General features: G+C 37.3%; 1 protein-coding gene across 5 annotated transcripts in view; it reads left to right on the forward strand.

The window, feature by feature from the left end:
• The window catches only part of WDR64 (WD repeat domain 64), a 70574-nt gene extending 46434 nt beyond the window's left edge, over positions 1-24140 (forward strand). For 3 of the 5 annotated variants that reach the window (XM_021295990.2, XM_065057832.1, XM_021295989.2), the window contains 17 exons: positions 492-640; positions 2534-2657; positions 3955-4124; positions 6051-6224; positions 7113-7243; positions 8550-8642; positions 10379-10472; positions 12043-12073; positions 13335-13444; positions 15239-15344; positions 16984-17045; positions 17447-17556; positions 18460-18648; positions 20815-20914; positions 22567-22647; positions 22828-22861; positions 23597-24140. In XM_021295990.2, coding sequence (XP_021151665.2) covers positions 492-640; positions 2534-2657; positions 3955-4124; positions 6051-6224; positions 7113-7243; positions 8550-8642; positions 10379-10472; positions 12043-12073; positions 13335-13444; positions 15239-15344; positions 16984-17045; positions 17447-17556; positions 18460-18648; positions 20815-20914; positions 22567-22647; positions 22828-22861; positions 23597-23646 — 1808 coding nt within the window. In that variant the 3' untranslated portion in view covers positions 23647-24140. Of the gene's footprint in view, positions 1-491; positions 641-2533; positions 2658-3954; positions 4125-6050; positions 6225-7112; positions 7244-8549; positions 8643-10378; positions 10473-12042; positions 12074-13334; positions 13445-15238; positions 15345-16983; positions 17046-17446; positions 17557-18459; positions 20915-22566; positions 22648-22827; positions 22862-23596 lie in introns of those variants that run through there. The other 2 variants (XM_021295991.2, XM_065057831.1) reach the window with 2 other exon arrangements.
• The last annotated feature ends 2457 nt before the right edge of the window (positions 24141-26597 follow it).

The following is a 26597-nucleotide window of genomic DNA, read 5'->3' on the forward strand; positions in this document are numbered from 1 at the left end:
GGTATCTGGAAAACACCATTCAGACCTGCCATGCTGTATAGAGGAAGGTACTGGAAAGACATCATCGTTGTCTGCAGATAGAACTGCTTTATCTCTAAGAAAGCAAATACCATAATTTATTTTAGTGATATATCTACCAATTAGAGTTTTATTTATTTGGGTTCATTCCATTCCATGCCAGCCCACTCTGGGACTGGAGGATTTATGACATCTAATGATTCGGAGTCAGGGTATCAATCTCATCAAAAGTGGGCAGATGGTCATTTAAAGCAGTGAGATGCTCAGCCATTGTTTAACTGGTGCTTTGTGGGGAGCATGTGTGAATGTTTTCTGAATTAGAGAATAGATATTCTCAAGAAACAGACAAGATTCCTTATCCTCTTCAGAAGGTCTCAAACTCCATGGTTTCTGGAAAATCTTTTTATATCTAAGGAAAGTAACCAGTATTATACATAAAATGCATATATTCTCACTTCTCTCACCCTGTGCAGGTTCAACTGTCATTGACATTTATCCCCTAACTCAAGTGATACAAGATAGGAGACAGTTGCCACAGACACATGAGAAAAAAATCAATGTTCTGATTTACAACATGGCTCTTCACCAAATTCTCACTGTCTGCTCTGAGTCAATACTGAAGGTGAGTGTAAGTTGTTACCAAGTCTCAGGTTTTTTTATTACAAATAAGTTTCTGCGCAATTAGATAAGTGATTATTGTTAATTATTCAAAGTGTTGGTTTTGAGGTTATTTTCGTGCACAAATTCTCCAGGGAAGTGGTAGCCATGACGAATAAACTATTGGATTCATCATCATTGTTTTTGTCAGAAAACTACCTCCCTGACCTGCATTAACATAATTGCACTGCAAGCACCAGGCAGATTGAGCAAGGCTTCAGAGGCATGTGATTTAGTTGCAATTTTATTTCCTTAGGCTGTATTTTGGTACAGTACACCTATTCCTGCAATGGATTCTTGCATGTATAGCAAAAGAGGTGAAAGTCCATTGGTTATTTCATAGCTACAAAGGAAAATGTAAACTGCCATGATGGATCCAAACTACCTTAGATCCAATCAATAATTCATGCAAGCACAATTACACATTATTCTTCACTTCAGAAGGCATATCTAATGAGGATCTCTTTAAAGTTTAAGAAGTGCTTGAGTCCCAGTCAGCTTAGTAGAATATAAGCATGTACTTTAGACATTCTATGGACTCGTATAAAACATTTTAAAAGTCACTTTGTAAAAATAAGACTGTGTAAAAGATACTTCTCTCAGCTAAAAAGATTCCTTCACTAAAATTAAAAAGTTTCATTGGCACATACAGTGCACCTAAACTATAAAACCTGACTTTTCATCTTCCTGGTTTGCTTTTTATTCTTTTGTCTGATCTGCTTCTCTTTCGCTAGCATTCTGGAGCAAATTTGCTCTACCTTCTGTAGATCATTTTCTCATTCAAATAATTTCCTAGAACATACTGTTCTGAGCCTTAAGGATTTCAAATCATACAGTGAGGGAGAAGTGTTGAATATGATAGCCAGTAAACACTTTTAATCACTTAAGAGCACTTGTGTTGAAACATTAATGAAAAGGCTAAACTTGCCTATTAATTATATCATTTGCATTTGAACCACTAAAAAATAGTTGCCATCCAAGTGTCAGAAAACCTACAGATTAATAAAATGAATCATTACTGATGTAATTAAGAGTGTAACAATGATCATCAGAGGTACCAAGGACCTACAGTTTTCATTAACTGTTGAAGGGATTAGATGGCAAGATCCGTAGGGAGAGGAAGCATCTCCTACTGGGCCAGCTGGTTGTGCATGCCAAACCTGTGGAGAAAGGCTTGTTTGTGTAAAAGTTTGTTCATTTTATAAACTGGGTAAATATGTTATTTCTTTTTCTAAATCCTGCCTTCCTTAGACCCTGATGGCTGCAACACCGTTACAATTACAAGTTAGTTTTGGGCACTTGATGCTGCAGAAAATCAGATCCAGACAGTGCACATGACAATGAGTGGCTAATTCATAAAATCCAGTTGAATCTGAGCTATTCCATAACAGTGACTAAAATTTGTACTGGTAGTTCATTATAAGGCATTGTTTAAATGCCTTATAATCCTAAAAGGATTAGATAATCATCAGATATAGTTGTTCCTACATTTTTTGAACAAATGTTTATGAAAAGACTCATTTTGATATTCAGCATAGAAAATATAGCTCAAACCACTCTTTCTAGTTAGATTTATTTGCTTTTGCACTGTAAAAAGTCCTTATATTTAACAACAGCCTCTCTGACTTAACAAGGATCTTTCTTATAGCATACTAAACAGAGTCTCCCCTTGCCAGAATGGCTTCTCCAGAGAGAGGGACATTTTCAGGGAAATCACACTAATAGCTCAGTAAAAATACATGGTGGTGTGCTCTTGTAACTGAGAACCTATTTCACAGGGTTTGCTCTTGGAAGTATTCATCTTTCTCAAGGAGTTTTAGAGGTTACAGTACAACTAATTACCATCTTGTTTTTTCAGGTCTGGGACCTAGAAACTGGATATCAAATATATCAGATTGAAGATGCGCATGGGCTGAATATCGAAGTGACCTGTGCAGCCTTTGAAAGAAAAGGGGTTTATCTTGCTACTGGGGCATGTGATGGTAAAGCAATTAAATAATTGCCACATTTTTGTTACTTTTTTTTAAAATGACATACTACATGACCAGACAGAACTCTTTGTCTTGACTGTCTCAGTGACAGAAGAATTAATTTTGGCTTTCTTCCAAGGTGGGAGGAAGTATGTACAGAAAGGAATGCATAGCTGTCAGTCTGGGGAAAAGTGAAGGGTGGGAGGCGGAGTGTCATGTCTTAGTTGGGTTTTATTTGATAGGTGACTAATAGAAAGGTGATTTTGGGGCGCTTGGGCTCTGGTACTTTGCTAACCTATTGCTTTCTGGAAGACTATCTTCAAAACTCTTGGTCTGAAAAGGTGTTTCCTCATAGGACTTAGGACGCAGATCTGTAACTGAATGGCTGAAGATGTAGAACATTAGTTTTTTGTATTTTATAGCATCTAAGCTCAATTTTGTAGTGTCTCCAGGCACTGAACACTAGCATATATATATATATCTACACATTTCCTGAATTTTTCATGTGTTATTTAGCCTGTGTCACTTTTAGGTAATGTGACAAGACCTTTCCAATACACAAGTACTACACTGAATTCTGCAGCAAACTTTAATAGTTTTGTAATCTGTTTACATGACTGAATAATTCTTCTTATATTCAAGTGTTCAAAAGTACACACTGGAAGTATCAAAGTATATGACATATATGAAAGCTGCCTCACATAAAAAGGAGACAGCCTTTCCCATACACCATACTGGCTAATGTTTCTTCTTTATACTTGGGAGCAGAGACTGCACCCTTTATGCATCTTAAAAGCATGAAAGAAGGTGAGTGCTACTAAGTCTTACAAAAGTGAAGTCCTACGTAATAATTGCTTCACTTAATTCTGTAGCTCCCCTTCCCCACTAGCTCTATGGGATAAGTCCAGCAACCATGTCCCTCTGCTTCTTGTGATAGCTCAGAACCTGAAGTCTTCTGCCCAGACTTGCTTGCTCTCTGATGATGTTAGTCCAGAAGCAGTGGTAAGATAGGCAGCAGTCTTTTATCCTGGGCTGCAGCACAAAACAGACATGGAAAAAGAAGAAAAACTGGTGGGGTTAGTAGTGAAGATGTTTTCTAGTAAGTTTTGTGTCCCTAAGAGTGCTTTCCTAAGAAACACTTGCATTGTTACAGCTTTTGAAAGACCAGTGACCTAGCTCTGAACCTTCAACTGGATTTTCTTTACTCTTCTCCTTTCCTGGTTTGATCCAGCTCAAGTTTCTGACTTTGAAGAACAGGTTATTGTTGAAAGTTCATTTCCTTTTGTATATCTTTCTCATCCATGTGTAGGAACAGTGAAAATTTGGGAGTTCGAAAATGGGCAGGAAGTTAAAGCCTTGCCTTTGGCCCAGCACTGCAAAGATGAACATTATCTGCTGAAGATAGTTTATCTGAAGGCTAAGAGAAGTCAACATGCGCTTCTTGTTTTGGAGAAGAGTGGGAAGATGAAAATGATTCAGGTTTTTCAAATATAGTTTTTAAGAAGTTTTCTAATTTCATTTGGTAGCTCCTAGTTTTTGAGGTAAACCAGGACTTTTGCATTAATTAGTAGATAAACTTCTAGAAACTGTCAGGAACAATCCACTTTCTGCATGTCACAAAATTCATTTTCTGCCTTTCTGTGTTAATATGTTCATTAGTCCGTTGCTGGTTTACAGCATTCTGACAATTTCTTTCCTTGCATTTGCTTTTCTGTTTGTGATCAAGGTTTCAGCAGTTATAGATCCTTTAAGGCAGAGGTGTTGAAGGGATTAGATGGCAAGATCCATAGGGAGAGGAAGCATCTCCTACTGGGCCAGCTGGTTGTGCATGCCAAACCTGTCAAACCTGCCAAACTCATTTTCACTGGGGGCCACATCAGCCTCACGGTTGCCTTCAAAGGGGAGTAGTAAGAGTAGCTACATTTATACAGTCCTAAAATTACATTCAGCCCTTTGAAGACAACCACGAGGCTGATTTGGCCATTGGTGAAAATTAACGTGACACCCCTGATGTTAAGGTAAAAGCTTTAAAATTTTGCTGCTGTTATTATAAACAGTGTTTGCCCTGTTTATCCTGCAAAAAAACCCTTCAATATCGGAGAAGATTTTGCTACAGGATTTTTATTTTTTTGAATAAAATTACTAGATTAAGACTGCTTAAGAACTGATAGAAAGAAAAAAGACAGTAATAAGTCAGATTGATTTGCTTGGGTTGATATTAAGAGTCTACTCTGTGTTCCCTTTGGTTAAAATTAACAGGAGCTCACAATAAAATGATTTGGAGCTCACAATAATTGTGGCTTCATTTCTCAGAGAAACCATGTTTCTGTAGAATTTTTTTCCTCTAATTGGAATGTTTTACTTGGGACAAAATTCTTGTAGTACTTTAAATCTTCTATATGCAAGGGAACAAAGGTTGTGGGAAGAAGAAATAAGTTTTACTAGCCAGATAATACATTTAGGGGGAAAAAAAAAACATACAAGCTCTCATCTTGGTAAATAATTTATTACTTTTGAGCCTCCTGATAATAAAAAGCCGTTTTATACAGACTTTGCTTTTGATATTCAAATTTTTCAGAAGTACTACATCACACCAGTAGTCCCCCAGTGTTATTATTGAAATTGTTAAATCATTCATGCAATGTAAATGTATCCCTTGACAAACAGGTTGGTGAGAAGTTGAATCTCCTCCAGCTCTTTATGAATCTAACATTATTACTATTTCACATCATTGCAAAACTACTTTTTATACAAATGCTTCAGTGATAATGAGAAATACAGGTCGTTATTATTAGCTTTTTAAGAGGCTCTGAATATAGTAGTTAGCAAGATGAAATTGAATAACACCCCAAAAACAGTTCATTCTTTGCAGGAATGCACTATAGATCTCTCAATTTTTAGTACTTCCCCTAAGGTATTTCTTGTTTGCTACACTTAATATCATAAGATTTACCAAAATGTAACTCCCAGTAGCCTCTAGGCATGATGGGGAGGAATCAATGACTCAGGGCCATGACTGAATTGTGGCTTCTTCTCACACAATTGGAACAACCACCAGTTTTGCTGGTATGATAGATATGAACTGGAGACTAGCAATGTTGATGAAATAAGCAGCTATAACTACAGAGACAGCTTACTTTGAGGGAGTAGCTAAACTGAATGAAATCAAAAGCTCTGAACTCCACAGCTGGGCAGCTTCTAATATTACAGCAGATAATTTAAAGTGAGCTGGAATATCTCTGGCTGGCACTTCAGTTTGCAGTGCAGGCATATGCTAGGTGATACCTGTAGTAGTTTTTGTAGTTTGGCACAGAAAACAGCCTTTTAACACACACTTGCTGATAATTATCTTGTGAATGGAGAAATCCTTTCCTTCCTCTTTCATTAAGTCAGTTATTTTACTAGGGTAACTCTGTTCAAACATATCTATATGTAACATGGATGCTTCCTGAGGCAATGTTGTTTCCACGACGGAATCCAGTTGTGTCTCTGTCACTGAAAACTGACACCTTACAAACACATTTTTTTCCGGATATTGAGCTGCCATCTGATACCGGTTCTCTGAGGAATGATACAGAGGTAAGAAACTCTTCAAAGTTCCACATCATTTACAGAATATTGGAAAAGGAAATATTTACACTGGCCTCAACGATTTCATGTTTTAGTAACAGGATAAGAACCAAATAAGTATTCCAAATTTTCACTACAGTGAAGGTCTACAATCACCTAAGAAAGTGATTGTTTCTAAGGGCTATATCTGCCTAATTATCCATTTCATAGTTGTCGCTGCAGCTGCTCTGTACGTGCGCTTCACATTGCTGTACAAAACAGTAAGTTGAGGTTCTTGTATAAAGTCTTCTAGAAATGAAATGCCATTCATTACTATAGCTAGACTGACCTTCAGTAATACTGGCACGTAAAGATTAAGCTGGGTGTTAAAGTAATTTAATTTTCTCTTCTTATTCCTTTGGTAAAATTAGATGTCAAATGTATGTTTCAATTGTTGACCAATTTAACTTGACTAATTCAGAAGACTTACATTTCGTTTTGTATAATTTCACTAACTCTGTAACAGGTCTGGACAATGTTTATGGAAAGGTCATTATATTTCTGTTCAGTGACTTACTCCTTACACCTGACTAGAGTGTCTCCATAGATGCCTACTTCTGATGAATCTTCAGTTCTTACAGCTGTTTTCACATGGTCTAATTGCAACTGTGCTGTAGATAACAGGTTAGGTCAGCAGATGGAGGCCCCTGTCCCCTGCAGCAGGGAGTCTCCCAACTCTGTCACTCTGCATCCTTCTGGTGCTTCTGTGTAGCTCGAATACAATAGTATTATACCATTCAATTTGCAGTTGTTGTAGGCACTGTCAATTTAGGCATCTTGTTAAACTGACAGTTAAAACATTTCACTCTCTAGTGTCCACATTGCTCTTACTCATTTTTTTTTTAATGTTCTTTGTAGCATTTTGTACCCTCTGTGGAAAAGAAATGTTTTGATGTTTTAAAAGAAGGAGGATACAGTTTGATAGCTACAGGAAGTGAAAATGGTGCAATAATTTTGTGGGATTTTGAATCTGCCTCTGTGAGATGCATGTAAGTATTGCTTTCATGGAGGCATTTCGTTCTCCAGTATTTCATACAAACTTTTCAAATGGCATAGTGGAAATACTAAGATACCCAATGGTAAAGGGTGATGGACTAGCAAGAGTTAAAGTAGCAATTTATGTGGAGTCTCCTACCTCCCACTTCGAATTACTTTGCTAGCTAGTCCTAACATTGCAGATAGGAGAGGTGATCAAGAGAGGGAGTCATTTGGGGAAGGGATGATGTAATTAAGAATAGTGTTTTAAAATAACTGAGCACTGCCACTGACGGAAACTCCCACTGTGTGAGTCACTCTGACATTGTCTCGAGGCTGCTACTGAGCTTTAGAAACATTCTTATTTTGGAAGTTCTGTGTTTGGGAGGACACCTGGAAATAATGCAGCTTCACATGATAATGGCAGATGTTCACCATTATCAGCATCGGTATCATTGTCTATACCTAGAAGATTAGAAGTCACATTCAACAGGGAGAAATCTGAGGTCATTTGGGAGGCTTGGGAATAAAAATCTTTTACAGAAAGTGACAAAATGTGAGCATAGGATGATTCCAGATACTCTCACGCAGATTAAGCTGATAACATCGGGAAAGTGAACAATGACAACATCTGGTTAGACTGAGGGGGGCACCAAAGCAGTATTTCTGTGTTAGTGATGGAATACATAGCCTTTTAAGACCATACAAAGTTATTATTTAACGATGCTACCCAATAGTTTTACGTCATCCTTCATGTGTAAAATTGGCATGTTTATGACAAAGTGAGCTGAGTTTTTCTGTACCATTGGAAATAATCAAAACTTAACTGCAATTCTGGCTCTGTCTCTTCCTTTGCTTTTGCCTCCCCATATATGAGGGAGCCAATTCATGCGGATGCATGGAAGACAGGAAAATCAATGCTTTTTGAGTATTTTACCCAGAGTTCACATGACTGGTTTGAATGCCAGGAACAAGGTACTTTTCCAGCATTAACTTAGCTGGTTAATGTCAACATAAGTTACTTTACTTCTCTCTTAAATACTAATTCTCAAGGAAATACTTGGCTGAATGAAATGTTCATCATTCCATCAGGTCCCTGTTTTTCCTGGCAGAGGCACATTCTGTACCTGCTGTTCAGTGACATTAATCCATCATAACTGATCAACTGATTCTGAAAAACTGTGTCTGAAACTTTTACGTGACATGCATTCTGCAAAATAAAATGCTTGAGTTTTTAGGTTACAAATAAAGTCTGCAAATTTTTCCGGGAACAATATGCAACCTATGTGATTCATCCTGTACAAATATCTTTATTTTCAGGTTTAAAATGAATGAAGAGAGCCAGAATTCAGTTCCTCAAGTATCTGGAGTCAATGCCATATTATTCCTTGTACGCAGTGCTTTCTTTCCCAGGTAACTGGGTACATTTTATCTTCCTTCAAGACAGGCACAGTCATTTGGTATTTTGCTGGAGTAAACTGATGTAATGTTTGTCCAAGACAGCTGATTTTAGTCGATATTTTCTTCGCATTTAATTAATTCAAGTTCAAGCACTTAATTAGTTTTCCTGTCCTTACACTTCTGTAATGCTTATCAATCCAGATTATATGTTCTTTTTTTACCACTCCACTAAGCTATCATTTTGTCCTCTAAATGATCTCCTAAGTTTCAGTTCTGTTGAAGAATTCAGCAGAAGTCAGCTTTTGTCAAGTATCCATTTTCCTGTGTAGTGTACCTTCTTTGATTCTTATCTCAGTGAGATAACTCTGTGTGACAGCAGGTTTTTTCTTTATTTTAAACCTGATATAATCCTCAAGCTATAAGATATTCTCAGCAAAGAGAGCAAGAGGCAAGCTCATTGTGTGCAGCCTCAAGTTTAATCTTAAGCTAGAAGATGGCATTGGTTGGTAGTGTTGGATGGAGAACAGAATTTTCGCCAAATATGCTCATTTTGAGAGAAAGGCTTTGCACCTGTACATAACTTCAGAAGTGCTTGACTTCCAATGGATATGCCAAGGCAATGGTAGCCATAATGACTCTGTATGGTTTAAATACTTATGCAGCTTTAAGATCTTAAGCATTTAGGCAGGTTTTTTGCTCTCCTGAATCATAAAGATAGTTTGCGGTCTTACGTTGCTTTAAAACCTTCAAGTAGCTTATATATTTACTACACCCCTAAATGTACCAGTGCCACATAACTGAACATAAATGTGCTTTTTGACATCGCAGTTTAACGATTACTTTAAGAAACTCTAATTAGATTAGAAATGTAGTGATTACAATTCACAAATATAATTTTTTTATGAATCAAGAAAAGTTCTGATTATGCTTAATCAGAAGGATTCTACAATGACTTTGAATCGTGGAGGCTTAGGATTTTTTGTATGTACTGAGAAGGTACCTGGATGAATTTGACTGTGATCATATACATGCACACAATGTTCAAGAATGCTGTCAAGTTTGTAAAATCAAGCACTGAAAAACTACAAAGTCACAGCCACTTGTCCAAATTTAAGGGGGCTATCCCAGCTGCATTCTTCCTATATGGGTTTTACATTACCCCAGTTATGAATATACTCTTGTCAAAAACACAACAGCTTTGACATTGGTATAATTTACGTGGCGAGAACTTCTCATTAGCTCAGTCAGAACTTTTCTTGACTCAGAAACACAAACATTGAAGACCACATCCAAATTTTTTTCCTGAGTTTCTTCCACTCAGTTTTTCCTGAGTTTCTTCCACAGAATCCCATTTCTGAGAATTTTCTTTACAGATTGAAAATAAATTTCCATAATTAGTTGAAAACGACTTGCAGAGCAAAGTACCATGTAAAATGAAAGGGAACAAGCTATTGGCATGCACCAACTTTTTCCCCTTCACTTCTTGAGAATGAACACCAGTGTTAAATTGCATTTACTGTGGATTTAATTTGCTCAAAACTCCCGACAGGAGAGGTTGGCTACGTAATACGCAAATATTGCCTAGTTATTGGATAAATTTCTAAAGCACCAACAACCCTTTGTCTAACCAATCTAATCAATTCAGGCACTATTTTATTATGCTTTATTACACTGGATTATGTTGATATCCAGATAGCAAACAGTATCTTCAAGAATGTCAGCGATCTCCAATAATTTCTTTCATGCAGGAAAAGTAGCTCCCTGCTCTCTCTTACTGCTACTGGGAGGCGCGGTTTCAGCATTGTTTCGGAGCACAGGGGCAGTTCTTTGAGCCAACGTCGGGTAGGTATAGTGGCTTCATCAGTTTGGTAGCATTCAAAATACATTTCTATTTTCATTTTAGTTTTGGTTTTAAAATCCTGTTGCTTACTAAATTTCCTCCATAAAGCCATGCGCAAAGCTAAATATCAAGAATTACAGAGAAATGAACCTTTTTCACCTAAACTGAATAAGGTGGGGAGTTAAGAATACGTTCTGCCAAGCAGCTGGCTCTGTGATACATGGAATAGCTGACTTTCAAAGTGTATGTCAGATGCTCATCACTAACAATTGTAACCTTCAAGTAGGGATGTAGAAGAACTCAAAGGGGAACATAAAACAAACAAATTATGAAGTACTTGAATAAAAGTAGAACCACATCTGTATTGCAGCCACACTTTCTTGGATACATTATTTCAAATAACAGTATGGTTGGTTTTGGTTTTTTTTAATTTATCATCAAGATGCCAATGTCTCAATCTGTATTTTTGCCAAGGATGGGATTATGACTGTTGTGACACTTTTTGTCCTTTTATATGAGAAGATCATGCCATATCTGCAGAGCAACAAATAGCAAGTGGGCAAAAACAGTAAAATCCCACTACCTCTTAGATTCTTTACAGCATATTGTTTCAGTGGAGCATGGAGCTTTCATAGATTCCCATGTAGACACAGGCCTTTCATCCGCAAAATAAAGTATACAATATCTTGTGCTATGTAGTTATTAAAATAATGAAATGGACAGTCATTTTCAGCTCTTAAGAAGATCTTCAGAAGCCAAACACAACAAGACTTATAGATCAATAGGTAGGATGAGATTGAAGTGGCTTGTCCTCTTCTAAAACACATCAAACACTCATGGCTGAATAGTTTTTCTGCTTTATTTGACTTGACAATTTTTGAGACCCGTATACCTATCACTGTCAGCCTTGGGGATCCTCAGAAGCCTATATAGAATCATAGAATAGTTTGGGTTGGAAGGGACCTTCAAAGCTCATCTAGTCCAACCCCCCCTGCAATGAGCAGGAACATCTTCAACTACATCAGGTTGCACCAGAGCCCTGTCCAGCCTGGCCTTGAATGTCTCGAGGGATGGGGCATCTACCACCTTCCTGGACAAATAGAGTAAGGCACAAATGAAAGACTGACAATTCTCATACTGAAGATGCAGACATGTGTAAATGTTATTGCTATTTATGCACTTTGTTCATCTTTGCTCAAGACAGTAACAAGACTACATGCATGTTCCGAATTAAACTCTCTAAGTGAGAGATCTAGGTTATATTCACATGACTGTAAGTGATTGACTTTACTTTTCCTAAGAAATTAATGCCATTCAGTCAAATTTACCTTTAACATGCTTCTAAATTCCTATCAATTTCATTTGTGACTTATCTGTGAGTTCAAATATCTTCTGATGAAATGTTTCTTGTTTTCACTCGGTGCTGCCTCAGATTGAATGGAAATTGGTGGAATATTTGAATCCTTCAATTAAAAAAACAAGTTCTTAAAGTAATTTCAGCTAGAGAGCTGTTCTGTAGTTACACCCAAGTTCCATTATCTAATTCTGTTACATTTTATTTCTTACTTTTAGGAAAATGCAAAACATGGTGAAATAGCAACAGGTATGGAAATATGTTTTTCATTCTCTTTGCTGTTGATCCATGACTTCTGCCCAGATAATATAGCAAATGAGTTTTTCAGTTTGTCTGGCAAACTGTGTTTAAAATAATTTGGATACCATTTGTATGTAGATGACACACCCCAATGTCTTCTGCTTCCTCCTGATTTGCAGTTATTTCCCAAAATCCAGGCCAGGATGCAGAACATGCAAGGACTCAACAGCTGTTTTATTTTTTTTCTAAATAGACATGATTCTGAAAACCTTGCAGAATTTGGGAATGCAAACTATATGCACTTCTCTTCCACATAAATATTCGAGCAATGAATTATTGAAATGGTATAGCAAGAGCAAACTTGAGTCAAGTATAAGTGAACAGCCTCACAGACAAAATCTTCAAAAGCAGATTAAATTTTAGAAGGAAAAATCTTCCCTGAAGTATATACCCTTAAAATAAGACAAACAAGAGAGAGCCAAGCACTTAAGAGTTAAAGCTGTGCAAATGAATTCAGTGAATTTGCAAGAAGCAAATCCTCTAGATTCTTTTGAATCCTTTAGACATCCTCTGCTGGAAGGCAGACTTTCCCAATAACAAGAAATGTGATCATCTGAAATGTGGATTTAAGCTGGATTTATTTTGCAAGGAAAACATGCCCTGAAACCAGACTATCCCTAAGCCTTATAGCTGCCCAATAAAATAGACGTTCCTACATCCACTGAATGTCCATTTCACTGAGGACCTTCATGGGAACCCCCAGCATCTCCAGCTCTGGGGAAGTCACAGCAAGAACTCCAAAAAGGTTCTCTGTGACCACCACTTTGCATTTAGCATATTTTGAACTGGAGAAGTGAGTATAGAAATCTATGATTTCAGAATTACTTAGCTTCATTGCCAAATTTATAGTGATCTCTAGAAGCCTCATGCAGAGGCTGCAGGATGGCCGGATGACATCTGTCCCACACTCCTTTTCTGCTCTCACCAGTGCTTGTGGCTTCTGTAATATTTGTTGCTATGCTCTAAATAAGCTTGCCCCCCATCATAGAGCAATGTTCTGGCTGGTTTAGATAAGATCATGAAGATTTTTCGTATTTATTTTCAATTGTCTTTTACCCATATCTGTACTGTTTTCAGAGTCATGCCATCTTGACGATGGAGCTTATTTTCAAATTTACTTTTTTTATTTTCTAGTGTTACATAATTTCTGTGCATTCAAAAGCAGTACTAAAAATAGTTAACAAAACGTCTGATCATTTGTGTTCCAAAGCAGAAATCACAACGGAGATGAATGCACTGTTATCCGAAGCAGTAGAAGAATACTCACCAATCCTGGCTTCTGCTCATGACAATGGCTCTATCTGTCTATGGAGTATTCAGGTAGTTATCTGAATATCTTTGGAATAGGACCGGACCACTGAGAAGATAATTCTACTAATCTTTGGAAACATGCTTTTTAACTAGCAATTACAGCAGTGGATATTTTACTGTTTTTTTTGTTGTTGTTGTTGTTGTTAATTGTTTCTTCCATGGACACAAAATAGTTGTGCTTTAATAACTGCAGCAGGGAGTAACAGCAAGTGGAAAATGAAGAAACATGATTTGAAATCATTACAACCAAAACTGACTGTAAAGTTATGTGACAGTCCAGAAGTTGAGTTTTCACCCACAACATTTACCTTCTAAGAAGGGATGATAGGCAAGGCAGAGTGTCCTACTGTAAGAAGAGGAGAAATATGTCTGGAACATTGCACAAGCCAGCTAGCACTAGTAGGGTTACAAATCAGGAGAGAATAGTATCCTAGCACACAGTGTCTACAGCTATAATCACCTTGTAAAGCCAGTCATGCAACAGCATGCCAGTGGCTTAGTTGTCATATCACCTCAGGTCTACAAGGCTCTATTCCAGAAAATATGTTACAAGATGCAAAGTATTATACATACAGCAAGAAGGGGAGTACTGTGATATGATTGGGTAATATTGGTCATTGTGTCAGACAGTGATCACAATACGTCAGCCATGTCAGGCCTTCACTGGAATGCCAGCAAAGGCAAGTCACAGGATTTTTCAGAAAGATGGTGAGGTAGCTTTGCAGATGTTTTATGCAAAAATAGAATATGATGGTAAATATCCCCAAGCACAGTAGATGTGGGCTTTGTTGGGTTTTATTGTCTTCATAGTCGATATATTATTGTGCTTAGATTCCCATAGGAATCCCCAAGTTCAGTTGACAGTGATGTCATCACTGGCATGATTGTCATCATCATTACATGGATTTATCCTCCTTATCAGCAAGACATTCTCCCCCACATCCTCCCAAATCTGAAGATGCAGTAAGGGAGAAAGTGCACTGGTACTTGAAAAATATAACAAGTTGGTGAAGGAGGTATCATGGGCCCATTTGCAGCAAGAAACAAATTTCAGTAGCAAACAAGATGGAAACTGATGATATTTCATAGCAAATGAGAGTTAGATGGTGAAGTAGGGGTGTGCGGAGAGAAATCCCATCAGAGTTCCAGACCCGAGCGGACGGAGGAAGAAATGCAGCCGACTCAATATGAGTGATAAAGCATACTTCAACTTTATTGCCCGAGATAGCGTGCATTTATACCAAATACCATAATTATGCATACTTGTCTCTATCTAATAGGCTAAGCACATTTACTTACTCCACCTACTTGGGTTTAGCTAGCTATGCGCATCCCACATTCTTCTGACTCTTATCTCTTCAAAAATATCCTGACCCTGCTTTAGTTAGTACTTTTCCGTTCCCCCCTTTCCCACGGCCTAATAGACAAGCTAACTAAGGCCTACTTATGTCAACTAAAATGGGCTCAGCTCGTACAGTTGCTTGGTGGACTCATGTCTGTGCTCCTTGAGCCAATCCCCGACAGGGGTGGGTACAACTAAACTGAATTGCCTGAAGAGTGAAATAGCTTGTTCTTTTGATGTAGAAGAGACAGCAATCCAGAAAAATACACCTCGGCTACCTTGGTCATTCAGTAGATTAGGAACCTACCTTTTTAGCAGCTTTCTGAAAGGAGCTGAATAATGCTGAATAGATCAAATCAATGGCACTCAGCTTCTGATGCACTGATTATTATTTTTTTCACGTAGATATTATAAAGAGAAATATGTATTTATTTATTTATTTATCTATTTATTGATTTTAGGGAAAGTTAGTGAATGAAATTTTGCCATTTTCAAAATATCCTTCAGTTCCTCTGACAGCACTCTGTACAGATATCTCCACTAAAATGCTTCTGGCAGGCAGTAAGGGTGAGTAAACATGTTAGTCATTCTGTTCAGGACAGTCCGTAGGACCACAAAATATCATTCTGTAAATGTGCCAGAAATGTGGAAATGAAAGTCCAAATGCATGAAAGGATGGTAGATTAAAGTTTAGTGTTAATAACATTTTCAGTAGAATTGTTTTCATAAAAGACATTACAAGTTTCTTCATTCATGAGCACTATGTATAGTTTCCTTTGGAGTTACTGTATTCATACAAAGGGCAAAGATTACTGCTAAGAACAAGCAAAAAAAAAATCACATCTGTGGTAATAAGACTAAATAAAAGACTGCAGCTGTGACTGTATCAAGAGCCAGGATTCAGACACTGATATGGAGTACATAGTAATGGCTTCAGCAGTATGCTGCTGTATAAAGAAAGGAAGCACTTGTGGTCTGTGCTAGCAGCTCATTATTAGACTTATAATTTCACACCAAATCTGGCTTTCATTTGGCAGAAAGTCCAAGAGTTTATCTGCTGTCTGATTCTCCTCCAAACCTTTAGAATCACTCTGGCAATTTTCCTTCTGCCTCTGTCGTATGAGATATTTGTCCTTTAATGTGTCACTTTTATTCTAAAATACCTATCAGAACTGTTTCCTGCCAGCTTCCTGCTCTTATGCTGTCAGAAGTTGGATGGAGGAAGCTGGTTTTTTTCAATTTTTTTCAAACTGAGCAGTAGCTTGACATTGATGCTGAACATGAAGAGCAGTTTCCACTCCCCATTGACTAAAGGGAGACTAAATGAGTTCAGGAAGGCAGCATGCACTGAACAGGATTTTAATTACTTGTGGAAAAGAATCCACCCTATTATCTATTCATCTGACACTTTCCCTTTGTCCTTTTGTGTTTGTGCCACTGTCTATTTGCTTTTCATGCTTTCTGCACCCTTCTTTTTATCTGCAGTGCTACTATCAATTTATTGTTCCCATTACAGCTTTTTCCTTGTTAGGAAAAGGTCAACTTCTCTGTCAGCCTCCTTGCTTTCTTGCAAGTGTACAGTCCTAGAAACCAGATGTGGCCAGTATGAAATGTGGAATTAGACAAAAGATTCCTCTGTCTAATAGTAGAAACATGACATAAGAGACAACTTCAGCAGGAAAGAGGGATCCCAGGCAGGAAAGTGGGAAGCTGTGGGTCATAAGGAAAATGGTTCTTTGATTCTAGCTTCACATGAGTCAACTAAAAGGTTGTAAAACATTAAGCTTTCATTATGTATGCAATTAATCAAACTTTGTCCATTTTGCCAGGATTGAAAAACAGTTTCATCCCCAGGAAGCTCTAATATCTAGTTTGTGCAACAGATAACTATCTTGACAAGATTACTCTTATTTTATACCCATAGCACTTAAAGAAAAAACTCTCTTTCCATTTCAAAACTATCCAGTTAATGACACATTGCTCACAAAGAGTATAGATATTTCTTTGCATGTTAACAAATAGTCCATTATTTTCTACTCTGTGCTTGACAATGAGATAGTGACATTCACCTTAAAATAATTTTCACTGGCCTATAATCTCTGCTTCATTCTGCCCAGTGTTCACCAAGAGCATATGTGGCAGCAATGAGTGAATGCGTAGCACTGATGAAATTTATTGATGTTTTGCTTTTTCCTTTCTTAAACAGAAGGACATATTATGTGCTGGAGTATTGAATCATTCTTAGAAGATCCACAAAATCCTAAAAATGTAAGGCAAAATCTGACAGATTTTCTTAACTTGAACAGTACACCAAGATAAGACAAACAGAAAAAATCATTCAGAGTTCTGTGGGGACTAAAAGTGCTTAGTTCACATAAAGGTCATGTCTTTTGCTTGAAGTAATAACTTGATGCTGTGAAAATCAAGAAAAACATAAGTAAAATGCTGTTAGCATTACTCCATTGTGTTCAAAGAGGCTATGTTAAGAATGGAGTTTTCCATGTCCCGGAGTGGTCTTTCTATCATATGCCATTTGCAGTCTGTTTCATGAAGGGATTACTTTTTCACCGCTTTTAATTTTCAGAAAGCCATGCTAATAGATCCATTAAGCGACCGTGGTGGCACACAGAACTGCCTGAAATACGGTTATGTTTCTTCTTTTCTCTCAGCAAATAAAGGAGGAGCTTTGCTGGAGGGCACACCCTACTGAAGTGGTTGACTTATTTCATGAAGAGGAGAAAAATGTGGTAGTGACAGCATCTATCGATGGTTCAGTCAGGTACAAAAATACCTAATGCATCTTACTGCTATAACGGATCAGTTGAACTGTGTCCAAAGTTCCTCTTCTTAATAGACTTGTATATAGGCTAGAACTATAATAAAATAAAATATTGGGTGCATTTTCTGTTCTGCACTTGAAAGAATGAATTTTTTAATGTAAGGCTTCCAGTTTTCTCAGGAAGTCAGACCTTTTGCACATTCTTATATTCTTTCAGCAAGGTGACCTTTAATGCTTAGGCAAAGGTCCCGATGTTTTAGAAATGACCTCCTGTTCTAATCCTGTTTTAGCTTTCAATATTTGTTAAATTGACATGGATCCTAGCATTCCGTCTAACCAATGCTGATGTAATTAAACTATTGCAGTCTGAATGTGCTTTATAGACAACTGCAATTCCTTCTTGGCTAACAAGTACATTTGAAGGAGGTTCTGTTGGATTTTTGGGAGTATCAATGAGGAAATTGTATGTAGATCCTGCTCTGGTGGCAATACCTTCCTGTAGGAACAACTCAAGATATTGGTGTCTTTACTTCTCAGTTTTGTAATTATAAAGATGAAATGTTTGTTTGTTTTCCAATTTTTACAACATCCTTCTGAGACTTTTTTACCATTGGATTACTTACATTATAAACAGTGGACTCCCTTTTTCTTTTCTTCTTTTTCTTTTTCTTTTTCTTTTTCTTTTTCTTTTTCTTTTTCTTTTTCTTTTTCTTTTTCTTTTTCTTTTTCTTTTTCTTTTTCTTTTTCTTTTTCTTTTTCTTTTTCTACGATTACCATACTGAACTCTAGAACAGTGCTGCAGAACTTGATAATGTAGATAGATATTTTCTCACTTTTGTTCTACTTCTAAAAGTATCAATTTTTCCTTTTTGGCCTTTGGCACTGCTTCCGCTATGTCTGTAGGCTGTGGCACGCCATGAACGGATACTATATTGGTTACTTCGGGCAACCCAGGACGTTTGACTTTTCAGATATCAGTCGGTTGATTTTGCCTTCTGATGTTAATAGCTTTCCTATTATAATAAAAGAGGAAAGCAAGCATATGGAAAAGAATAAGAAGTTTGAATATCCTCTTGTGCTGGACAGAGACAAGTAAGATCTTGTACATTTACATACATGTATGATTGGGGGAACAGTTCTGAAAACATACTTCAAAAGCACCTTTCACCTGATAGTCAGAAAAGCATTAGTGTTTCCTATGAGTTATTTAGAAAAATCTTTTTTAAAAATATTTTTGCACAGCATAGATAAATCTCTTAATTGTTATGACTAGGTGACAGTCGGGATTAGGTGATGTTCAGGATTTTAATTCAGTGATGACTAGATAATTGTCTCAGATTTTAGCCTAATTAGAGTCTGTATGTTATGTACACTATTCAGGTTAGCAGCCTGTTTCATTTCCAGTTCCACAAGCTGATATACTACTGGGATCCAAAACAGTTTATTGAAAAACCTTAGTGTGAATAATTTCAACTGTAACCCAAATCCTTCTGTAAGAATAAACCAAATTTAATCTTTCAGCTTAAAAAATGGTCTTCTTAAATTTGTTGTGATGTTATGGATACATTCATGTACTTCTGATCATAACGTTCTGACAATGGCATAAGTGTTGTGTGTTCAATAGCAGTGTTGGACCTTTCTCCCTCTTGGTAGAGTTCTCAAGGGATGTGGGTTAATTACAAGTCAAGCCAGAGAGTCCTGGTCCTCCAGCTTAAGTCATGTTTCTAGTCCTGGAGCTCCCTGGTTCATTAATTAGTGGGTTGATCAAATGAACAGAAATAATGAACAGAAATAATGTCTTAAAGGCAACTTGCACTGTGTCTTTAGAATCAAAGCAGTCCAAATCTGGGGTTTAAAAAGTCAGGCATGCTCTAGTGGCAAGGTTTCATATACTGTGTGCATTCTTAGGCTGCCTTTTAACCATATCACAAAGGGAAATCCCTAGGGTGCTTTTCTGGTCCCCTATTAGGTTGGTATCCTGCTAAGACTTATTATTCCATAGAGTTCTCACTAATGTGAGTATTCCCACTAAAGTCAGAACAGTAACTCATCAATACAGAGAAGTGCTTGGCTGCGTTTGAAGGACTAACCCCTGTAGTTCTTTTGAATATTCAGCAGCTAGTTTGAAACCTCCGGAATTAAAGATACAATAATTAAACCAGCTAACCTTAAAGAAACTTTCCATAAATGACATGTCTCTGTCAAACTGTGACAACTATTTGAGGACTCTTCAAATATTTCAGTAAAGGAGAATGGCAGCATACATATAAAGTGCAGTAATTAAACAGACTGGAAGAAAATTAGGAACCTGCATAACTGTGGGAAGAACTGACAGTCCCACTCTGCACAATAGAAAGTTTCAGTCTTATTATTCTATATAGTCTGTGGGCTGTCACCTCAAGAGTAACTGGATTTCTCTGGTTTAATTATACCAAATAGTGTCATGGATAGGTGTTACTTGTGGATGCTAGACTTTGTTCTCTACAGGATACAGAAGCTTCTCTTGGGTCAAATCAGTTATCTTCATGGTGCTATTACAATTTGCTTATTGAACAGCTGCCATATAAGTCACTAAGATAATAATTTAGAGCTTCAATTAACAAATCAAGTTATAAATGGTATTAACAGATATTCCGCAAATGTGTGTATACCGGAAATGGAACAAACCCAGCTGAATAGCATTAGTGCTTACAGTTTAAACGAGTGGTTCAGGTGGTGTCAACAGGTAGACAGACCCATCCAGAAGAGTCTTAGTTCCTCTCTGTAGTTTATAATTCCTTAGGTTGTTTGATCTGACTTATTTTTTCTGATTATAAATTATAAATGAAACTGTGTTAATCTACTCTAACAGACACACTAGATCATTTCTTCCTGTGATTAACTTTGGAAACCAGATATATGAGCAGAGGAAATCTTCTTTATTATGAAAGCGGCATATAGGAATTGTAGTCAGACCTGACAGAAATGCTGAAAAGCCATTATCAGACAGATTTAGCACCCAGCTGTGTTTTCTATATTAACATTTCCAGACTTCTAAAGATGACAAGCCAGTATCTGGATTGACAAAGTGTCATTGAAGCACTTCATGACACCTATGAAGGTCCTAATATAAATTCTATTTTGAAGATATACAGAATAATTTCTACTTAGGAGTAATTTATACTTCAAAATAATTTTATTTCGTAGCCAGCTAAGAATGTTGCATTCAAAATTGCCATTTTGACAGAAGCATCAGATTTTTCTGTCTTCTGTGGACAGGTGGAAGTCATTGACTAGATCACCTTCAGTTGTAGAAAAGCCTAAACTTGTGGATGTAATTCAGGACATGAAGTTCTTCAAAGCTCTGGCTTCTCCAAAGGTAGCTAATGCATATAACAAATTTGGTTTTGTTCTGTGCAACATATAGGGAATGCAATGGTATTTCACATTTGGAAATTATCCATAAAGAACCCTACATATCCTTCCTATTCAATGGACAAGCTAGAATAAAAATGCATAAACAGAGGGATTGAAGAAACCTCTCTTGTTTTCATTCTCATTGTTTCACTCTGGCAGATTCCAATTTGGAAGGTAGCACATACTGATTCACTTGTTTGGTTTAGCAACATTAAAAAAACACTAGAATTTTTACATGCTCCAACAGAAATCCTAAATATCTTAAGTTTACTTGAAGGAAGTGTGAAAATACTAGAAAAACGGTGAATCCTTGGTTATATTCAATAGTTCTTTTAGGGTTCCCAAGAAATCAGAAACCAGGAAAGTTCTGAGTTAGTTTAGACTACTTTCTGCAACTCTAATTGCATAATGGTGGATCTTCTGCATCTGTACCTGGCTTAGCTGTTAAAAAGTCATGAGAACAGATGAAACTTCTTCTCTTACAGTTGTAGTAGAAAAGGAAAAAGTGGCTGTGCAAACACCTGGAGGATGTCATTAGCTCACAGTAGTTCAGTAGTCTTTCTGAAATGGGAAATGCCTAGTAATTGATGCACACAAGTAATGCTTAAAATTGACAGACAGACACTGGAAGAGATTATCTTAGGAATGTTTTACATTGTTGAAGATGTGGTATCTCTTAAACTGTTACTAATACAGCACATTCAGCAATATACTAGTAAGACCATGAAAAAACATAAGTAGAAAATCTCTGTATAATGTACCATTTCAAATTAAACTAATGTTTTCAAATTTGATGGAAACAAGAGTTCTTTGCAGTATTTCAAGCTGTAGGTGCATTTTTGTTCCTTTTTGGAAGAGCATAAATTGCCTTCCTAGGGTGAAATCACAGCTATATCATGTAAAATCAGTTTCCTTTCCTGTCTGGTCCATAAGTGTTTCACATAGGTAAGTCTCAAGATTAATGTGAATGTGGATGAACTGTCAAGGTACCTGAGATATTTTCCCAAATTCAGAGCTTTCAACAGTTAACAGCAGAAATGTCTTGTTCATCTGCATCTTTCTGAACTGGCTGTTTAAATGCTTGTGAGTTTTAAAGCCCAACAGAAGGACAGCCCAACTGACAGCCCTGTGATGAAGTTTTCATCTGGGAGGGTGTTCTTGCTCCATTACCCCTTTTCTAGAGTTCCACTGTCCTCTGATAGTGTGCATCCACCGAACTTGACAAGCACCCTGAAAATGGTTCCTTTTCTGAGCTTATCCAAGGTGTTAATACGTGAAAGAACCAAGTCAGTTTTTAAAAGAAGCTTTAACTTAGGTGATAAAAAGCATTTTGCTGTTAACTGTCTTGATTTTGTGTCCCTTGGGAAGCTGCAAATTTGCTGCTTATGCCTTTTCTACAGCAGAACTATGCTCCCCTCCTAATTTTTTAAAAAAATAAATAAATAAAGGCAGCCTTTACATGATACAAAGACAACCTGTGCATAATATTTCTCCATAGTAATGATATATATTAGATAACATGAATGTCACCATGCAATTCAATGACAAAAGTGATGTCTTCATGACCTTTTGTCTCCAGCTAGTCATGCACTGACTTTGGCTTCCTTTGGTCAGATCCACAGACAACCTTTGGAAATTTTTGAGTCTGGAAGCAAAGAGCCCGGTGCAGTATTTGGGTCTCTTCCTGTATATGAGGTAAGCACAAGTGTTTTCTGCCTTTTGTGGTGGCATTCATAGAGCAGAAGCCATTAGAAAGAGTAAATTATTACAGTAACATACTCTGACATTCTGTTGTTAAGTGTCTGCTTCTCATTTTCATTTTCTGACATGGTTTGCATGGCTCCCTCTCCAACTCCCTTCTCCATTTGGTGGAAGCTTGGGAAGCAAGCTGAAGAATACACTCCACAAAGTGAGTATTCTAGACATTTACTTCTCCTGTTCAAACTCATGTCAGTAACTTTTTGCTCAGACTTGACTCCTTTAGCCAGCTCAAAATCTATTGATTCTTATCTGCACAAAGCTTTGGTTACTGTAAGTTAATACTTTTTTGTGGGTACTATCGATTTGATTTACTGCAAGCTGCCTAGCAAGGCTTCCTAGGTTGTTCCTTCTGTGGAGAAAGACCAGAATGTCCACAGCCTTGTCTATCCCACCTATCATAAGATGGAAAGAATCACCCCTAGCAGAGGTGCTGATCTCTTTCTATAGAGGTTATCTAGAGAACTAGTTCAGATGAGACTCTTCACACCTAGATGGCTGGTTAGGTGGGATGAATAAGGAATTCTGCATTCAAATATACGTGACTTAATGCTTGTGCATACAGCATTTACATAGTAGCTCAGAAAACTCGGGAACACAATGTTCAAATAGTTGGCACATATGCTATTCTCTGACCATTAATGTGCCTTGGAAATCTATGATTAGTTTTCTTCCAGAATAATAAAATAAAATACAGGGGTTCTTGTGTCTTGGCAAGTTAGGAGCAACTACACTGAAACAAATGGCACTGCAATGGATTTACAATAAAATGAAATTGAACTTTTTCTGTGAGCTACATGCACAACACTACAAAACACTATCAAACTGGTCTGTTAACCTGAATATATTAATTAGTTATTGAAATTTTGCAATTTCTTTTTTAAAGGTCTTAAGCGGAACAAAACTGAGATGACAGTCCCATTGGATAGACAATGAAGACAGGTATCAGTGGAGAATAGGGTCAAAACAAATAAACATAGCATCTGTCTTCAGGAAAATGGATTAGCATGTTCCTTATTTCAATTTTTTCCTCTGTTTTTTTTTTTGGTGTGTGTGTTGGGGTTTTTTTTCTATTATATTTAAATCCATTTGATTATTAAGTAGAACATATAGAAATCAAATATTTACATCTATTCCAGTCCTTCATACAGAGAAAAAATTCTAATAAAGACAGTGTAGGATTATAACAAGATACTCACAGAAAAGCCTGTCTCACTTCACTTTTTGCTTGTTAAGAAGGAAAAACACCATAATATGATTAATTGCTTAAAGATTCAGAGCCATAAATCTGCAAAAATTCTTCTTTTGCTAGCCATATAGACTCCTCTGAAGAACAATAAATGTTATTCCAGAGGTATTGCTCTAACCTTTCTCTCATGTTTCAAGAGCTTTGGTGTCCTCGGATGGGCAGAGTTGATGGGATGTTCCATAGGTAGGACACATATGCCACAGCATCCTGACTCCTAACAAGCCCTGTCGGCTCCAATAGGTCCTGCACAGGTCTAGCTTCTGTATCCCTGCAGATCTTCCCCAGGGCCTCTGGTTCTGTTTCCTCAAAAAGCCCCTATGAAACAAAAAGTCAGGGGAGTGTGATACAGAGAAATTGCACTTCACGCTCTGTGAGCCATTTTGAAGGCAGAAGCAAAACACAAATGGTATTCTCCTTTACCCATGTTCTATCAGTCTCCCAATTACACTTGACAGCAAAGTTAGCTGTAATTTGAGTTTTGTGAGTCTCTCAATATCAGGCAGATCTCCATAGCCTTTTTCTCTTTTTCCGTCACAGTGGTTATCTTTTCCTTAAGCGTCTGCCTCAGAACTCCATTTTATACTCACAATTTTATATGCATCAGATACGCACAAGGGGTTAATATGCCCTGCTGCTTCTGCCTGTTAGTTCTTGCTTGTGCTTTCAAAGAGCATGTTCATGCTCTAAGCCAGAAGAGTGCATGCTGACCTCATATTCAATTAATCATGTCACGATTCCCTAAATCCTTCCCAGCATTTCAGCATTCCAGGACAGTGTCATGACATGACACAGGTCACAGAATATATATTCTATCATCCTTTGTCTGGCTAAAGGTACAAAACCTTGCCAAGTGTGTCACCTTGGTGAGTATTTAGGATAATCCATGTAATTGGTGACATTATTACCTACTATTTTGGGGAAAATAGTGGGTTTTCTGTATTACTGGTAATGAAGGGTGTTTGACCTGCTGGTCTTCTTGTAAAGACTGTCTTCTGATGAGCTCAATATACGATGACTTGCAATACTTTACCTGTCTTCAACTTGTTACAGGGCTATGTTGGATTTTAAAGTAATACTGCTTTTGTTTTAAAGCAAAATATCTTGTGGAAGTATGTTTAAAAATAATATGATGAACTGTGCTGAGTCTGGCTGGTATGAGCCTAATTTTCTCCATAGCAGCCTGTATGGTGCTGTGACTAAAACAGTGTTGGTAACACCCCAGTGTTTTGGCTATTGCTGAGCAATTCCTGCACAACATCAAGGTGTTTTTTTTCCACCCCCATGAGTAACCTGGGGTGCACAAGAAGCTGGGAAGGAACACAACTGGGACAGCTGACCTGAATTGACCAGAGCTATTCAATAGCACATAAACTCTTGCTCAGAAATAAGAGCTCATGGAATGGAGGAGGAAAGCAAGATGTTCATGGTTATGACGTTTGTCTTCCCAAGTAACCATTATGTGTGCTGAGGCCCTGCTTCCCAAGAAGTGCCTAAACATCTGCCTACTGATGGGAAGTAATGGATCGATTCCTTATTTTGCTTTACTTGCACACACAGCTTTGCTTCACCGATTGAACTCTCCTTATCTCAACCCACAGTTTTCTTGCTTTTGCTCTTCCAAATCTCTCCCCATGTTACTGAGGAGAGTAAGCAAGGAACTGAGTGGGCACTTAGTGACTGCCAGGGTCAACTCATCACCTTAACCAGCCTTATGATTAAAACTAAAATCAAGTTTGTCTGACAAACCAAGTGGCACCAGATAAAGTGTAATCTGCCATTTACCATTTGTGTTTCCTTCATACCCCCCATGATTTAGCAGTTGGTGTATGAAAGGTAACACACCTGCAGTTCCCTGAGTGCTATTTGCCTTTGAAAGAGCTACATCAGCTCTCTTCCAGTTACCAGAAAATAGCCTAGTCTTCAAAGATTATTAAAAATGAACAGTTCAGGTTCAGAGAGCACCTCACCTGTTTCTTTTTATGCTCTTTTGTGTTGTGTTTTGTAGTTGGGTAATATTTCTCTTTGGCATTGTCCCTATTTATAGTTAGAACTAAAGTATTTTACTGTGGTTGCAAGATGCAGACATCTCACTTCTCTTCAGTTTATTTACTATTTACTTCCTCAGAACTGACTATTTACTCATTATTTTCTTTTTACCAAATCTTTAGGTAGGATTTCATAGGTTCTTAATTTTTGAATTTTAGTCTTTTCAGTCTTGCTATCTGGTTCTTTGCTTTTTCCTTATTAATTACCTATATTTTCCAGGAGCTGATTGTACTCATGTCTATTCACACCACTATATTCTTAACTGTGCCGAAGAGCCCATCCAGAATGTAATACTATTCCCAGTAACAATCGGGTGTTTAATCCTATGCTTAATGAAATCAATGGACCAGCTCTCTGGGGGGAACCCTGCTGTAAAGAAAACTGTCAAAAATGCACAATATGTATGTGTTACCTTTAGCAGCCTTCCATCCAGTTACTGCCTTACTGTTGTGCTATTTAAATGGTGACAAAATTACACTGCTACAATGCTCTGAGACTTTTTTTCATAATTTATTAAATTAACAAGACCTGAAGAAGTTCAGACTGCATGTTGTTGCTCAGCATTGCTGTTTACTTGAAGAGCTTTATAAAC

The sequence above is a fragment of the Columba livia genome, chromosome 3 (genome assembly GCF_036013475.1).
Source record: "Columba livia isolate bColLiv1 breed racing homer chromosome 3, bColLiv1.pat.W.v2, whole genome shotgun sequence".
Classification (NCBI taxonomy): Eukaryota; Metazoa; Chordata; class Aves; order Columbiformes; family Columbidae; genus Columba; species Columba livia.